This window comes from Astatotilapia calliptera, chromosome 13, assembly GCF_900246225.1.
Source record: "Astatotilapia calliptera chromosome 13, fAstCal1.2, whole genome shotgun sequence".
NCBI lineage: Eukaryota > Metazoa > Chordata > Actinopteri > Cichliformes > Cichlidae > Astatotilapia > Astatotilapia calliptera.
Genome location: NC_039314.1, coordinates 7194013 through 7212688, shown reverse-complemented (window position 1 = coordinate 7212688; position 18676 = coordinate 7194013). Strand labels below are relative to the sequence as shown.

Below are 18676 nucleotides of genomic sequence, written 5' to 3'. Positions count from 1 at the left end.
TTTTTTTAAAATCTACACTGCAATCCATGTCAAAATATGCCAAGTTTTCTGGCTAATAGTTCTCTGGGAATCTGGGAATTTTATGGCTGTCGAATTTTCTATTCAGCTAAAGAAATGGGAAAAAAAACAAAATACAAAAAAGAAATTCCAGAGAGGCCGATAGTAACAAAGTGCCTAAAGATACAATTTAAAATTGGTTCTTTGCTGTGTTCATCCATTGCATTAGGTACCCTTTTTGTGCTTGAATGACTCAGGCAGTGTTAAGTGTCTTAATAAATACACTTGACCTGAAAATGGTGAGGTAAAAAAAACTTCACAAAGCCTGGAGAACTATTGCTGAAGACCACTTTAAAAATGTATTAGAAAATCTGGCTCCTTGGAAGCAAAATATAAAAAAAATGAGGGGTAGTTCAAAAGTTTAATACAGTCCTATATTTGCACAGGTACAGTGTGATCTATAGCCCTTGTGTAGTCACATGTTGCAGTGAATTCTGCAGTCTCTTGATGGAGGCAAGTGTTCTATATATCACCGGCCTGGTAATAAAGGGGTTATTCTTGCCCTTGGCTAATATACGCTAATATATGCCATATGAATATGGCATATATTAGCAGAACCAAGTTTCAGCTTCTTTTTGGCAGGCACCTGCTAGTGTTACTGATTTAAGATAAGATAAGATAAGATAAGATAAGATAAGATAAGATAAGATAAGATAAGATAAGATAAGATAAGATAAGATAAGATAGAACTTTATTAATCCCTCGGGTGGGTTCCTCTGGGAAATTCGATTTCCAAAAAAGCACAGCACCGACAGAAGTTACAGAGTTATACACACACACATATATATAAATACAGAGACAATATAAATAAAATATACGAAGGGGATAAATAGAATAAATAGGAATAAAAATAAAAATACAAGTGAATTGCACATTTCAAGTATTGAGTCTATTGCACCGTTGACTATTTACAAAAGTATTGCACAAAAGGTATTGCACAGTGAGGTGAAGAGGCACTACAGCTTAGTTGTTCCCTCCTTTGTCCTCCTGTTTCCCCTCCCTCTCCCCTCCAGAGAGGAGTTAAACAGTCTGATGGCGTGTGGGACAAAGGAGTTTTTAAGTCTGTTAGTTCTTGTCTTTGGGAGAAGCAACCTGTCACTGAACAGACTCTTCTGGTTGTTAATGGCCGTGTGCAGAGGATGCCTGGCATTGTCCATAATGTCCATCAGTTTCTTTAATGTCCTTTTCTCTGCCACTGTCACCAGAGTGTCCAGCTTCATGCCGACCACAGAGCTAGCCCTCCTGATCAGTTTCTCCAGCCTGGATGAGTCCTTCTTTGCTGTGCTGATTTCAGAAAAGCTGAAACACATCACATATTTCTCACAGTTTCAGTTGCAGATCTTCCAAGAAAGTTAAAGAAAATGATCAAAGACATCTATTTACGTTACATAGCAAAATCCATTCAAAGTGTTGTACAGACAAACTAATTAAAAATGTGAGAGTAAGTTAGTATAATGTAATAAAACTGTGAGAGAAGGAGATTGCATTAAAATTTTCATTTAAAAACAAATCTTTGATATTACAGTTATAATTCGTGGAATTATAATTTTAGGGTAAAAAAAACCCCCTCTATAATACTAAAGAGAGAAACCCAATAATTTTCTCATGTAGGTGTCACAGGTTGCCTTATTTCGACAATTCTTATAATATGTAATACGTGTAATTCCTATAATGTACACTAGGTGGTGGTATCGCACTGACTATTCGCCTCTTATCAATGAGCTCTGTGATTAACTGATATCAAATTTAATCTGTGCGATATATCAGCTCATGAGCTTATGTAGAAGCTCATAAACAGATCTGTGTAATCGCACCAAATTCATTCTGCTTTGGTGAAGCGCGCAGATGATTTTCAAAATATCTGTTTTACATTTTTCCATTGACCTAAACGCAGCAGCCGGGCCATTCCTGTATGCTTGCTTTTGCAAAAGAAGCTGCAGTCAGTCAATGCCCCAATAAAAGCATAATATGCAAATCATGTGGTGACATATGGGAAAGGATTTGTGCTCGGGGGCTTATGCGAAAAGCAGGTGAAAAAATGTGAAAGAAAAAATATTTAAAAGTTATGGTGCCTGTTGGAGTGCTACCCTGGCTATGGAGCAGTGAGTATAACGCTGGACATTATGGGAGCTTCGGAGAAGAGATGATTTATGCTGCGCTTGGTGGGTTTGCAGTGGCAATTTTGAACACTGAGATTTGAAATTTGCAATCACCGGGGCGTTGGTGGTGATAGAGTAAAGCTAACGGGAGAGACACGGAGAGAGAGAGGGAGAGGGGAGAAAGGAGAGAGGGAGAGGGGAGCAGATACTTGGTAACGCATCACAGCAGGACAGGCAATCGAGTCTAAAGGCGCCCAGCCAGCGACGGACACGGACGAGGAAGGTAGGACAATATGATAATGACATGATCACACAGTTATGAGTTTGTGGACACAAAGCAGAAATGGAGTGATGACTGCAACAGGGGAGAGCTTTCCACATAATCAATAATGTTTTGCGTGATCTGCTCTAGCACTTCACTCACCATGTGCCGCAATTTGCGACTTTTTTATGCTCACATATGTCTCTGACTTCGGCATTTGGTGAGGCAGTGCGTTTTCAATTTCCGCACAAAGAAGAGTTTTGGAACTACTTGCCTGGTGATGCAATTAATGTTTTAATGTGGTCAAATTTTACAGAAATGTTGGACATTAACCAGCACCTGCACTTCATTCAAGTTGGGTCGTTTTCTGGAATGCCTCCGTCCAACTGTTGCTGCTGTGTCTTCTTGTTACGTTATTTTGTCAGAGTAACTAAAGAGTCCGTACATGTGAGGTAGGGTGCATTCTTGCGCAGAGGTGTCAGGTGTACGGTGTTATCTCAGGTAGCCCTGGCGACTCTAGAGGTGCCTGCTGGGAAGCGCCCCGGTGCCCACTTACTTATTCATGTGTCACCTGAACACCGCTGCGACGCAACGCTTACTTAGAACTTTTATATATATAAATGCGTGTGTGTGGATTTGCTTCATAAATAGGTGATGCTGCAGCTTTGCATAGTAGCGCCTGTGTACTTGAGGTTGTTATGAAGCTGAATGACATCTTTATATGCTTGCCTCTAGCAAAGTGAAATATGTGACTATGAGGAAAGAGTAGCCCAATCAAGTTCTTTCAAACTGTAAACCTGATAAAGTGGACAGAAATCCACTTTATATGTGTTTTCATGTATTTATTTATGTGAGCAAGCTTCTTACCAAAGCAGTAATGAATCACTTGCGATCAAGGCTAATATAGTAATATCTTTTTGCCTTAAACAGTATAATTCAGATTAAACATTGTAACCAGCAGCTGCAATTTTAATCGGGATTAATTAATTAAACAGTCACCAAGATTTTTGTGCCTCTGAGAACTGAAAGAGTGTCACTACTTTTATTGTAATCCACTGCAAGATCATTTTGGCCTTGGTAATCCCATATTCTGTCTTAATACTGTAAGTGCAAATATAATTGTTATGCTATTGTGACTTTGGTTATAATGTTAAAATATACCATAAAAACTATATTTGCTTGTTTCATAAGCCTTTAAAACGATTGTTAGAACGTGACCTTCTGTTCAAAGAATCTCATGTTTTATATTCTGCGTGTGATAAACTGAAGAGAAACTATTTCAGTGTTTCATGCATTATGTGGGGAAAGCACGCATTTGACAGTTGCCCTTTCTGAGTCACTGTCATTCTTTAAGTTCAAAAATAGGAGAAAAAAATAGTGAAACGGAGAGTCCATATCTGACAGACGCCTTGACTGACAGCCTCAAATGAAACCCAATATGAGGGATAGAGGAATGAATTGCAGATATGGTGACTGTACTGGACTGTTGTATGAGGTCTCAGGCAGGAAGCAGAGCAGAGGATAAAGACAAGAAAAAGCTGTAGTACTGTAAAGTTTAAGAAAGGTAAACTTGCGTAAGAGGAAAAAGTGGGAAGATAATGAAGAGTGTGGAAAAGTGATAGATATTAAAATGAGGCAAGTCATTTTGTTCTGTGGTGTTGGCATAATTGCTGCAGCTCAGCTAATCTGTGGAAATTGTGAGTGGAACCATTGGGAAAGGGCTGCTGTTAATTATCAGGTGTAAAAGCATCTGAACAGGCTGTGTACCTGCTCTTGAGTGACAAAGAAGTGATGGCTGAGTTGGTACTAGTTATTGGTATGTTTGTTTATTTTGAATTAATAGATTTCTAGAAGTCAGAATTGAGTTTAACAGATTTTTTTAAATTGTCATCTATGTACAGTGCACATGTATATTAAACACAGCGCTCTCCATATGACAGCTTTCAGCACAAAGCTCACAGATGAAAGGTTTCCGGCCTTTTGACTTTCAGTTTTAATAACTACACCACATTCCCTATGATTATAGCCATTGCATGTTTCCCACTTTTCCAATTTCTGCACCAGCCTCTCTCCTGGTCCAACTACGTGTGGTCATTAAATCAGCCAAGGCAGTCGGGCAGAACTGAAGAAAACAGGCTGGAGAAGAGGAGAGGGAAGAGGAGACGATTTAGCTCAGCCAGTTGTTTTACAGGTGCTGCCATCCGTACGGATGTGAACACAGGCTTTTCTTTGTAATGGTGTACAAAAGGCACATATTTGATCAGATCAATGACAGTGTCCTCTTAGTGAAGGAGATGGCTAAAAGAGTTGGTTGTAAACCCAACAATCCACAATAATCCTGTTCTGGTCTATTGCTACTAATCCTTGTATTGATTCTTTATTGTGTAAGTGTGAAACCATTATGAAGGAATTTAGAAATTGAAATTTCCCTACGGAGAAGACTGAAGCTTTTTATTCATTGTAGTGAAAACACTGGGGATTCATATCTAAGCCAGTAGCATTTACCATATTGAAATGCGTTCTCCCCTGGAAATAAACCATGCCATGTAAAACAAACAAAACAGCAATTTAATGGCAGCTCTGTGACAAATCCTTGTTGTTGGTATTTATGCCTGGAATACTGCCCTGAAGTCGGAGTGGAACAGAATGAAAGATGATGGAGGGGGAGGAGAGACAGGGAGGGCGAGGAAAGATGGGAGGCAGGACTCGTTGAGGTGAATGGTTGGGATGCAAAGGTCATCTGTGTCGGAGAGGAGCTGCTAAATGTTGTGTTTTAATCTTTCAAACAGAATAGACAGTCAAGTGCAGGCAGAGTAGCATGACTGTATCCTAACAGAGACAGAGACAAAAGGAGATGAATGAGTCTCTACAGGCTATCGGCTGCCCTGTGACACAGCTGTCTGTGTTTATGTTGTCTGATATACACTCGGGCCTCTGCTGGGACAGCGTTACCAAGCTCATCGCGGCGCATGAAGGCCAAGTGGAGAAAGAGCCTGGTGACAATACAGGCGTTTTATGACTGACATGAAAATTTGGGAAGGAAGCAATTAGTTCAGATTATGAGGGAGTTAAATTTGTTTAGCGTCACAGAATCTGAGCGTGAAAGAAAGAAAAATCACAGGTTAGCCCTGAATTGAGGGAAATTTAGTGTATATTGAAATATTTCTCTGATTATGGTATAAAAAGAAGGGAAAGAATTTAAAAGAGCTGTTTTAGGGTATCTACTGTATGGCTGACAGGAGTGGAGATAAAAAACATTGTGATCGAGTAAAATGAAAGTGGAGTTGAGAACAACAAGGACGTGACAGTATATGGATCTTGGCTTTTTAGCAGTAGATGGATGAGAGGAAAAAGTCACCTAGTATATCATTATGTTCACACCACATACCACATAAAAGCCTAAAATAAGAGCATTAAGATTGCGTTGTCACTGTGCACTTAGGAAAAAGGAGATGACAGGAGGAGATACAGCTGTCTGACTCTGCCGTGGTGTTTTAAATGAAAGTCTTATGAGACAACGAGCTGTAATGTTTATCTTTTTTCCCCACACAAAAGCCCATTATGATACTTTTTTTGGTGCATCATTTTGTGTTTGTTTTTCACTGCGTCGAATATGGATCTAGTCAACTGTTCTCACTTTTTCTGGGAAATTAATATTAAAGACATTCCTTCAGAACCGTTCTCGGCTTTCATAGCGTACATACATCATCATCATTTATCATCCACGCCTAAGCATTCAATCACCTAAACATTTAAAAGACTTGTATATCCACAAATGTGCTCCTTTACCATACTGTAATAACACATGCCTACTCTGTCACAGGTGTTGATTTTTGTTCCTGTGCTCTTTAGCCCACAGCCTCCGTGATTTCCCCAAAGTATTCGAATTTTGATTGGTTAGAGCACTGGATTTTCCAGAGCTTCATCCCAGTCTATCTTAGATGAGCTCAGAAGGCAGCAGCTTTTGTGGATCTATGTTATATGTTTTTCTCTTCTTTGCATATTAGAATTTTAGGTGTGTGTGAATGGGTGGATGACTGAACGTGTAAAGCGCTTTGGGGTCCTTAGGGACTAGTAAAGCGCTATACAAATACAGGCCATTTACCATTTTTAACTCTCAGTGCATTTGTAGTTGGAGTGATACACTGTCTTTGCTAACAGTTCACTAGACTTTTAAAAATTATCCCTGAGCCCATGTAGGGATTTTCACTGCAGAACCTTTCCTCTGAGGGGCTTTTATTGGTTTTTGGCCGTAATGCTGTTATTTCATATTTGTTAACCCCTTAATTCTTTGAGTATCATATTTGATGCAGGCAGTTTTTTGTGAGTCTTGGAGACTTCTGCATCATCAGTGTGATCCCCCCCCCCCCCGAAAAACAATACATTTTTGAACAATAAAAAAATGGCAGCAAGTAAGATGCAAATTAACCGTTAAATATGGAAATTAACATTTAATTAATTAATTTATTTACAGATTTGCGAGATAGTTCAATGAACTCTCAATTTTGTAAGAAACTTGGATTTCTGGCAATCATTTCATGGTTAGGCATTTCATTTTTTAGATTTTTCCATGTAAAATCCCTCTGGGATGGTAATTTTTTCTTATATTGAATCATCTTGTTAATTAACTGAGTTGTGAAATATTTCACCAGATGTCTCTTTTAAGCACTACACTATTTTTGCACTCTTTCCTTGCCCCTGCTCCAACATCCTTGAAACCCTGTTGTTACTGTTATTATCCCATGTAACACTGAACATGCTGAGGACAGACTCTTGGGTCACGCCAGTAAGACCATAATTGTTTTATTAGTAACTGTAATGTGATCACTGAATTTAGGAACAGCAAAACCTTATTATACATTTGAATGTGTTGCACCCAGTGCTGATGGTAACTTGCTTTTCACACGTTGTGGCGTTGGTCAACACGGGACAGGGTGTATCAATTGCACCTTTTCAAGCGTTTTGTTACAGGCTGCTGTAATGATGCGCCATTCAGTGCTCCCGTGCTGTTCTGGATAATTACCATCTCCTCAGGTTCTGTGTAAGCTGCTCCCTCTCCCCTACCGTGTTTTGCAAGGCACTACTGTCAGCCCATACAGGATCAAAGCCGATACAGGCATCTCCATTGGAAGAACAGTGTTGTCTTGGCATGTGATCTACAGTCCCCCATATCTGCTAGTGGGGAGTTAGTGATCTTTTATTGAAGGGAGGTTTCACTCCAGCTGCTTTCTCAACAAGCCAATCAGCAGGGACCAGCTTCGGCTCATCTGAGAACTGGAAGCTGCTTATGTTATGTTTTCTCCAGTTCCTTAAGGCTTGTGGTTATTTGGAGTTTGGTGTGCATATATACAGGGAGTGCAGAATTATTAGGCAAGTTGTATTTTTGAGGAATAATTTTATTATTGAACAACAACCATGTTCTCAATGAACCCAAAAAACTCATTAATATCAAAGCTGAATGTTTTCGGAAGTAGTTTTTAGTTTGTTTTTAGTTTTAGCTATTTTAGGGGGATATCTGTGTGTGCAGGTGACTATTACTGTGCATAACTATTAGGCAACTTAACAAAAAACAAATATATACCCATTTCAATTATTTATTTTTACCAGTGAAACCAATATAACATCTCCACATTCACAAATATACATTTCTGACATTCAAAAACAAAACAAAAACAAATCAGCGACCAATATAGCCACCTTTCTTTGCAAGGACACTCAAAAGCCTACCATCCATGGATTCTGTCAGTGTTTTGATCTGTTCACCATCAACATTGCGTGCAGCAGCAACCACAGCCTCCCAGACACTGTTCAGAGAGGTGTACTGTTTTCCCTCCTTGTAAATCTCACATTTGATGATGGACCACAGGTTCTCAATGGGGTTCAGATCAGGTGAACAAGGAGGCCATGTCATTAGTTTTTCTTCTTTTATACCCTTTCTTGCCAGCCACGCTGTGGAGTACTTGGACGCGTGTGATGGAGCATTGTCCTGCATGAAAATCATGTTTTTCTTGAAGGATGCAGACTTCTTCCTGCACCACTGCTTGAAGAAGGTGTCTTCCAGAAACTGGCAGTAGGACTGGGAGTTGAGCTTGACTCCATCCTCAACCCGAAAAGGCCCCACAAGCTCATCTTTGATGATACCAGCCCAAACCAGTACTCCACCTCCACCTTGCTGGCGTCGGACTGGAGCTCTCTGCCCTTTACCAATCCAGCCACGGGCCCATCCATCTGGCCCATCAAGACTCACTCTCATTTCATCAGTCCATAAAACCTTAGAAAAATCAGTCTTGAGATATTTCTTGGCCCAGTCTTGACGTTTCAGCTTGTGTGTCTTGTTCAGTGGTGGTCGTCTTTCAGCCTTTCTCACCTTGGCCATGTCTCTGAGTATTGCACACCTTGTGCTTTTGGGCACTCCAGTGATGTTGCAGCTCTGAAATATGGCCAAACTGGTGGCAAGTGGCATCTTGGCAGCTGCACGCTTGACTTTTCTCAGTTCATGGGCAGTTATTTTGCGCCTTGGTTTTTCCACACGCTTCTTGCGACCCTGTTGACTATTTTGAATGAAACGCTTGATTGTTCGATGATCACGCTTCAGAAGCTTTGCAATTTTGAGACTGCTGCATCCCTCTGCAAGATATCTCACTATTTTTGACTTTTCTGAGCCTGTCAAGTCCTTCTTTTGACCCATTTTGCCAAAGGAAAGGAAGTTGCCTAATAATTATGCACACCTGATATAGGGTGTTGATGTCATTAGACCACACCCCTTCTCATTACAGAGATGCACATCACCTAATATGCTTAATTGGTAGTAGGCTTTCGAGCCTATACAGCTTGGAGTAAGACAACATGCATGAAGAGGATGATGTGGACAAAATACTCATTTGCCTAATAATTCTGCACTCCCTGTATGAATGACAACTCACATGGTTATTAGAAGACTGGGCTTAGGTCACTGTCATAAAAACAATAAAACAGAAATATTTTAAAAATCAGTCAAAAACCTGATTAAAAGTAAAAAATTACATTTTTATTCAGTAAGCAAATAATAAACAGTATTCACATTTTTATTCTCAAATTTGAGCCGGCACACCCGGACTTCTCTGAGAAGTATGAAACTAATCAAGCATAACATTTAACCACTAAAGCTAGTTTGTTCTGTTCTGGACTGAAAGTACACAACTGTAATTTAGCATCTTAATAAAAAAAATAACACCTTTTAATTTTCAAAATGTTATTTTATAAAACAGTAAATTTGAAAATTCTGAGCATTAAAAATATAATTTTAATTTAAATGCTTGCTCACACTGGTGGATTTAACCATTACAGAAGCATAAAAAGTGATTTTGATTATTACCAATGCTGTTAGGTAGTTTGCTGGACATGTGTTGTTTTCCAGGATATAGTATCTCAGTGGCTATTGGCTTGATTTTCTCCAAACTTTGACGAAATCAGTTCACTCATAATCAGGGATCTGTGCCAGTTTGATTACAATTTCTACTCAGAAAGCACTGCATGCCCTGCAGTCCAAATGGCATCCTGTTTACACTGCACTCTTGTCATGTAAGTGAGGTTTGCTGACTAAGGGTTTCAGAAAGTCATGTCATATTGGAGATGAAGAGATCAGGAGGGCGGGAAGGAAGACATTACTCAGCTCATCAGAGCGGTGCTGCCCCTCCCTCCTCCCTGACAAAGCCAAATGTCTGCTAATCTGTCTGTGATCACTGTGCTAATGAGTGATGGCTTTTTTATGAGCACCAAGGGCAAGCCGAAATCACTCATTGATTTGCTGTAATAACCCAGATTTGGCTGCCTGCTGAGGTCCAACACTCTCCCCTGAAAACGGTGCCTTTGAGATTAAAGCAAGTCAGACACAATTGCCATGTAATCAATAATATTGAGTGGTGTAAGCCAGGAGACACCATGTGGGAAGGCAAGCCTCTTTGGACAGAACACACTGGGTTCAGACATTACTCTTAACTTTATGGCGCCTTAAAGGTATATCACTGTCAGATAAACTGTGGGGTTGTAAACCATTACACAGACATGGATCACCGCTATCCTAAACTTTACCACCACGACGTGTATAAAAATGTTTCCCTAAATATTAAACAGACAGTAAGTGGACTATTGGACTTAAATTGTGGTGTGCGTAAGTGTGAGAAACTTGTGATCCAACATTTACAGGTAAAGATAAGCTCCTTTAACCACAACAAGCAAGTCCCAAGAACAGCCCAAGGTTCTCCTTTTGAAGTGTAGTTTCGATGAGATGTACTTACCCACAAATAAAAAGAGCACGGCCCTTAAAAATATGTATTTGTTGTGTTGCTGATCTATATTTTAGTAGATATGATTTCTTCCAAAGCTTAGCACAGCGGTCCTCAAACATTTTCTGGACTACCCCACTTCAGAATCGAGTTGCGTGGTAAATCAGAAAAATGTAGAAAACACTAATAGCAGAAAAATGTGATGACTAAAAAGTGAAAAACATGGAAAAGACAGGTAGAAAAAACAGAAATGGGAGAAAGATGAACAGTAGCTCTGACAGAAACTGGGGAGCTGGTGGTGAAGGATTGATATATGGTGACAGTATTACCAGTGGAGTGGGACGGTGCTGGAGAAGGACCCAGGTTAGTTTGAGGACCACCTCCTGCTGAGTCATGTCCTCTGCAGTTTAATTGGCACATTTTGAGTTCAGTTTTTAAAAACTTGTTTAATATTAAAAACAAATATATTCTTTAAATCTGTGTCTTTGATTATACAAAGTTGTTTTTTTTGTTTGTGGACACATATTACTTGAACATGCTTAGAAATATTCTCCAGTTTCGCTTTTGTACATCGTTTATACAAAGTCTGCTATCAAAGAATTGGTTTTAAGTTTGGAGTGTGTAAGACACGTGGCCATGGTTAGTGTTCCCGTGGAGCTATGCCGAGTTTGATTGCAACCCTTCACCTTCCCACACTCCCCTACTGTGAAGTGATTGCAGTGATACATACTGTATGCATGTTGAACTGCACATGTTCACACAATAGGCTGAGTTAAATACTTAACGAATCTAATTACCATTTCATTTTCATTAATGTTTCAAGCTGCACTACAACCTAACAAGAGTGGTTGGGAATATGTTGTATTTCAGACTAATTGGCTTGTGTGATAAGATCACATTATGTGATTAGATCTTTGAAAAACTGATACGTTCTCAGAAACTTAAAATTAATCCATTAAAAAAACACAGTTGATTTGTGGAAGCGGCCATGTTGCCCTGCCATCTTGAATACAGTATACATTTATTTATGCTTCTTTTTGCTAAATTTATAATATAATGTGTTTCAAAACAAGCATTAAACCAGTCAATCAAACTGCAAACCTACACAAGCATTGCTGAAATGATTTTTTACTGAGTTTTCACTTTCCTTCTTTTTGTTACGTGTCCAAAGCTTGGATGCAGCATTTTTCGTTGGAACACAATGCTTCAGTTGTGCAGTCGGCTAGTGTTTGACTTTTCCTTCATGATGTTTCCATGTTACAGACTGGACAGGTTAGACTCAACACACATGGTGTTACAACAACATACATAATACACATAGTGTGACTACACACAGTAATATGTTTTAAAGGGGAAAAAAAATCACAGAATTAACAAACATGGGGCTTAAGTTCTAAACGCTGGTTTTGACTTATTTTTGATTCATTTCTCATCCTTATGTGTTGTCAGATAAAAACAAAACATGTAAAATCATCCTATTTCTGATGCCTACAGTTTAATGAGGGAGATTGTCCATGTATATTCGAAAGTAACTTTATTGCTTTGACCACAGACATGTTGTCCATCATATGTAAACATGTGTAATATGTCTGTAATAATCTATAAAATTTTCAAGGTTTGGAAGCCAAAAGGCAAAATGTATCAAAACCACATTAATCTAAAAGAATCACACCGCAGATACTGTAGACGCTGAGGGGCAGGCAGAGGTGTGAACATCAGACAGAGAGTCAAATCTTCTTCTAACAATGAGGCCAATACTGTCATAACTATGTGAGATCATAAATGGCCATAATTCACGATGGAAAGAGAAAGTGAAAACGGATCTGGCTTCTGGCATCTGCTGCTGCATAATTCTCTCACAGCTGGATGAATGACGAGAGCCCCGCAAGGTGCAGGAGCAGCTGAGTGTACCTCAGCACATGCTGACAGCAGTATGTCAGTTACAGTGTATTCGTTTGATGGTTCACTAACTGTCTTGTGGCTCATATGTTGGTATAAAAATAGGAGTAATCAGTGGCTGATGCAGACCGTCATCTTAATTTCTGAACAGGAATTTTGAAAAATAGATAAAAGTTTCGAAATACTGCATTATTATAAATGTTGTTACTGTTGTGAGTGCAGCTAATCATTAAAACTTTATCACGCTTCCTAAACCAAAACCAGTGTGTGGAACAGGAACTCTGGTGCCCCGTAGCTGTTATCTGCTCTCCCTGGGGAGCACACTACCCAAAAGGTTCTAATAATTAGTTCCAACTTGCATATCAAGGCTCATCATTGGCATTACGTGCTATGACATGGGGACTCAACAACAGTCTTTACAGTGCAAAAAGCATGCAGGCTCCAGGAACAGGAACATAACCAAGATTATCCTTGTTGTTTTTGAGGATTATGCGCCACGAGTTTGTCCCCTAGGGTCAGACTGTTATCATAGAGTCATAGCATGTCCTGAAGGGTCTGAGGTAAAAAAAAAAAATTCTGGAACCAACCTGAGCTGTGGTGCATCACACTGTTCCAGTGTGTTTATGTGTAAATTTCTTTGGCTGGACCAACGCAGTCGTTGCTCATTACCAAGCCTACTCATCGGATTTAGCTCGCGGCAACTTTTGTCTCTTCACAGAAATGAAAATTAAGTAGAAGGGCCACAGCTTTGACAGGAAGCATTCTTAGCATAGACTGGAGAACTAGAAACAGTGTGCTCCTGCAGAAGATCAGTGCATAAAAGTTGCCAAATTTAAATAATGCAGTTTTTTACTTTTTACTGAATTTTTAGAGTTAAGTTATTATGAATAACTTTCAAGTTTGTCATTTGCTCAAAGCAGTACTTAGCAGCTGGTTACTTTGCTTATGCCTCAGGCAGGCCGTGATAGGAGCCTGGAGTGATAGGCACAATCCAGGTTACACACATAGATAAAACAGGAGGCAGGTCGATGTGTGAGATTCCCTCGTCCTCCAGCTACAGCATTGTCCATCTGCAACTTTTGGGGGAATGCATGTTTGTGAGAATGTTTAATAACGAATCCACCTGCATCCAGGTCACAGCAGCGATGCTGATGCAGTAAGACTTTTTTTAAATTTTCCATGGCTGCTCCCGACGCTTTCAGATCTAATGTGTCAGTCTCGACCAGTATCCGTCAGTCATATTCACCCATTTGTCATCTCAGAAATGTCCGTTAGCATTTGGAGGATGGCTGAGTAAGGGTCTGGATTATATGTGTGTGTGCGTGTGTGTGTGTTTGTGTGTGTGCAGGTAATGGACTGAGGGATCTGTTTCAGACAGCAATGTAAATATCCACCATTAATATGTAGGACAGGGTAAATAAAAATGATTTATATTGCACAACAGATATTTAGTACAGCTGTATTGTATTTAACAAGTTTGACACATTGTGTCAAATACCAATTAAGACCAGTAACAATATTTGATGATTCAAATATGTGATATTCTGATATAGTATTAACCGCCATTTTTTCTATCGGACATGTGAAACATAAACGGATTTCCCTAATAATTTTTATGTGTAGTTATTTACTTGACTGTAGAGTTTATAAATACTTTCGTGAGGGGTCATGAGTTTCTTGTTCACACTCTCTGCTTGGATCAGTTAGTTGTTGTGTTCCTGCTATTCTACACCTGTGTTACCAACAGGGAAGTTGCAGAGTGCCCTCTGGTGGACAAATTCTCCCACATTAAGATGGTTGAAGGGTGTTTCTTCCATCTCAATCAAATTTTAATTTATCAGCCTTTATAAATAATGACACTGATGTGTTTTGTTTTCAGTTACTGTTTGGTTACATTTATCTAGTTCGGTTGTCATAGGAAACCCCCTTTCACAGCATTAAAGGACTTCTGTCCTACATGGGGAAATTTGTTGCAGTGAAGAATTGCCCAGTGTGTTCAGATGTGGCAGTAAGGGGTCTTGTCTAAATGTCAGTATTTGGCGGATTCAAAACAAAACTCCCCTGAAAGCCAGGTGTTCAGGGTCCCAGAGAGATAAATTCATGTGAATAAAAGAGGGGGGAAGGAAAGGATGAAGGGATGAGGTAAAACAAATAATAGTGACAGCCATACAGACTGCATTGTTACAGGAATTGAAATAAAAATAATGCCGAGGAAACTAGAATCCAAATGAAAACAAATGTGCCTATTGAAAGGGACACACATGCATAGCTAAAATAAAGACATATACACATACAAATACACTCACACACATATTTATACAATAAGCAATGACAGCCTATTCTTTACTTGAAATTTCTTTCTCACTCACCTGTAAATTTTAGCTGCCTTGCTGGAATTGAATCCACTGCATACAGAACACCTTTAACGGCACCACAGCAGTATTTGAATTGTATATCCATGCTTCTTACGCTGGTGTCTCTTTAATCATTTGCCATTCTTCGCTATTAGATACGTGAAGGAAAAGCAGCCCTATATTTGCACCATTTTTACTGTGAGCAATGGCACAGTGGGCTTCAGGAAGGAGGAGGATTTGGAAAGATAACACTCAAAAATTAAGTTGTCACCAAATGAGTTTGCCTACCTGTGAGGCCCTGCTGAAACAAGGCACGGCATATGGACATAGAAGTACATTTCAAAATACTTGGCTTAACATAAAGTTTAACATACAAAACGAATGTTCAGAAGTGCTCAGTGTGTCCCCTGCACTGCATATGTCCATACGATAGTCAAACTCGCCCCATAGTTTTGCGAGCATGTCTGGAGACACTGCAGCCGCTGCTGTTGTTATGCTACCTACTGTACCAGCAACCACATGAAACTCACGAAAACTGTCTTTCTAACAGTACGTGCGGTGATCGTTACTGGTGAATTAAAGGACTTTGAAATGAGTTGATTGTTTGTGATATACCCTGTGCTTGTGTTGGGGTATTTTATGGCCAGAGAGCTCCAGCAATACTTGTAGTGTACAGGACAGCTGTATTATTTGACACACACATTTCAGCTTGTGGGCTTCACCAGGTTCACCATAAAACATACTGCAGACACCATTTGAAATAGGACAAGTATAATGAAAAAAAAAAGCTAAAGCACCAGTCATATAATTCAAATACATTACACCCACATGCCATTTACATACAGCCATATGGGTTCAAGCTATTCATTGTCCTGAAGCAGTCCAATAATAATAATTATAAACATGTAAGTGGTAACTTAAATTGGAGCAGTATGTATATATATACATATAAAAAATTAAAAGCCATTAAGAACTTCTGGCTCAATTCATCTGGAAATAAACAATGAAAATTGGGCTTAACCCAAGAAAATGCTTGTAAAATTGAGGATGAAATGTTGTTTTTCATTGATATATTGAGGATCAGGCCTAGTTTTGGTAAACAAAATGATCTGTCTGTATTCTGTGTTTGTCTTTTATCAGGTGCAGGTGATGTCGAGGAGTGTGGGTTTAGGTGGCAGGATGGCAGTCGCCAAGCTCCTCCTTGCCTTCCTCTTTCTCCACTCTTTCTGTGAAGGTAAGTCCTGGCTGCGAAGAATAAGGATCTGTAAATCCACAGACTAGACTTTCATTTTGTCGAGTGTTGGTTATTAGGGAAAGGTCTTTATGCTGCATATTTTATACAGTTACCATAAATCCCTGCAGTAGTGGATGCATTTCAGTTTGATTTATGACCGTGGATAAAAAGTAGCAAATTGTGGTTTTAGTTGGCAGCTATTTTTGTGAATATGTAGAACAGTGTGAATTTGAAACTGAATAACTGAAAAGGTTTTAAATCAGTCAAACTTCCAAGAATAAAAGGCTTTAAAAAATTTATGTGGTGTCAACATTTAACTGCAGATCTACCTTTGTTAGTCAAATAAGGTATCACGAATAACTATGGGTTTTCTAGTATCTTTATCAGTTACTAGGCAAAACAGGAAGATGCTAGTTTATGTTAATTAGGTTGATAGCAGGAGTAGTTGTCCTGTTTCCTGCGCTAAATGATGCTTTCCCACACTTTTTTCCTGGCCTGTGCACCTTTCAATCCTATTTCCCATTTTTTTCTCATTATCATTCCTTCGCTCACGCTTTCCTTCTCTACTCTCCCCCACTGTCTCTTGCATAATGTCTCACATTATTAGTGTTAAGCCATAAGCACCACCAAGAAAAAAATGTCTGGTTTGCTTCCTTGCTGAGTATGAAGGCTTTTGGGGGGGGCAGATATAGCAAGGGAGAGCTCAGCTGTTGTGGAACGTCATGGTAACTGTCTCTCAGTGACAGGCAGGAGACACCTCCAATCACACGCAGCGCTGAAACAGCATGGAAAGTTATTAAGCGATTGTCACAACCTCTTTCCATCAAGCGCAATGAGTTTATCAAGATCTTCTTTCTCTGGAGTCCTCCAGTCTCTCACTTCGCACATTTTCTTTCCGTGTTGCTCCCTCTTTCTTCTCCTCACCTTTTAAATCCCTCTCTTTCTCTTGCCTCTTCTAACTACCCCATTAGCACACTGACCTTGTGCTTCTCTTGAGCATTACCTCCCTGATCCAGCAAATTGGATTTATGATCATCATTGTGATTATTTTGTAGCTGTAATCAATCCGCATTACTTTAACCAAGCCTGGTGTAAACCACAGGTACGGACAGGAGCTTATTAACCCTCACCCTAACTATCTTCAAACCCTGTCAAGCACGCTCCATGTTCTTGGCACTTGAGCGCTAGAGGCAAGCCAGAGATGAGCATCTTCTTCTGCACAGACGGGCACATGACTGAACAAAAAGCTCGTACTTTCAAAGCACCTATTCACTCTATCAAGCACTCTCACTTCAAACAAGTTGGCCTCCCCTTTCTTTTGCTTCACTGTCTCTGTGGTCTGCCGGCTTGTTCAGCTGATCAAAGACCATCAGCTTTGTTCGCTGATCTTTCCCCCTAAAAAACAGCTTGTATTGCTCTGCCTTCTGACATTACAGAACACTCGCCAAACACGGGACGCTATTAACCCTTTAACAGGCCCTTTTAACCTGTTGTGTTGTAATGGACAATCCCTCCCATACGTAGATCTTCCTACTTTTGTCTTTGCAGATGGTTTTTCTGTTTGTTAAATTTAAGCAGTTGTCATTAAAAATTAATACAAAGAGAAGACATCAAAGATAAAGCTGCAGTGGAGCTTTATCAAAGATAAAGCTCCACTGCTCCACTACTTTTTAATTCCTTTATCTTAAAGGAATTAAAAAGTAGCTCATTTTTAAAAAGTGCAGCTATTGACGCATTTTATACCACAGTACCTACACGTTGCACTAGATCTGCACCATTAAAATTAAAAAAATATTCATGTAAAGTTTTTATAATATTAAAATAATAATAAAAAATTGTTATTTGGGCATTTAGGATAGGACACCAGGAGTCTAGACTCTGGTAGCGATTGTGGGACAGGTGGTAGACATGTAGGACACAATATGAACGATTCACCATCAAAGACCAGGGAAGAGAAGCTGATTGGATCATAAAAGGCAGGCGAGAAGAAAATTGGATGAGTGACGATAACAAAATCAAGGATGAGGAAAGACTAGCCCTGTGATAGACTGGCGATCTCTCCAGGATGTATCCCGGCCCACATCCATTAACAGCTAGGATAGGCTCCAGGTACCCAGTGGCACTGAGAAGGATAAGCAGTTGAGAAAATTGAGGGAGAGATTTGGGAAGCGAACACGGACAGAACAGCAGGAAAAACCCAAACACCCAACTTGCACAAAAGCTTCCTTGAGGTTATTAAAGAAAGCTTTGATTACAAAATCCAAGATAAATGGTGGGAAAATAGAAAATGTCCAAAGTTTGATTTTGCAGTCAAATCAAAGTTTAATGCTGCCTGCAAGACTAACATCATGAACTGAACACACAGCTGTAGTGCAGTTTGATTTATAGACATTCATATTATGATGTTTGCTGTATAAATATTTGAGAGGGAGAGAAATCAAAACATGCTGTTGCCCCTTTTTTATTTTAACAAAAGCAGCTATGTGCAAAAATATTACAGGAAGACC

At 39.5% G+C, this 18676-nt stretch overlaps 1 protein-coding gene across 3 annotated transcripts in view; it reads left to right on the top strand.

Annotated features, from left to right (window-relative positions):
- Positions 1–2370: 2370 nt before the first annotated feature.
- The window catches only part of cdh23 (cadherin-related 23), a 195409-nt gene continuing 179103 nt past the window's right edge, over positions 2371–18676 (top strand). For all 3 annotated transcript variants that reach the window (XM_026191131.1, XM_026191130.1, XM_026191134.1), the window contains exons 1-2: positions 2371–2439; positions 16076–16169. In XM_026191131.1, the coding sequence (XP_026046916.1) occupies positions 16085–16169 (85 nt within the window). In that variant the 5' untranslated portion in view covers positions 2371–2439; positions 16076–16084. The remainder of the gene's footprint in view (positions 2440–16075; positions 16170–18676) is intronic.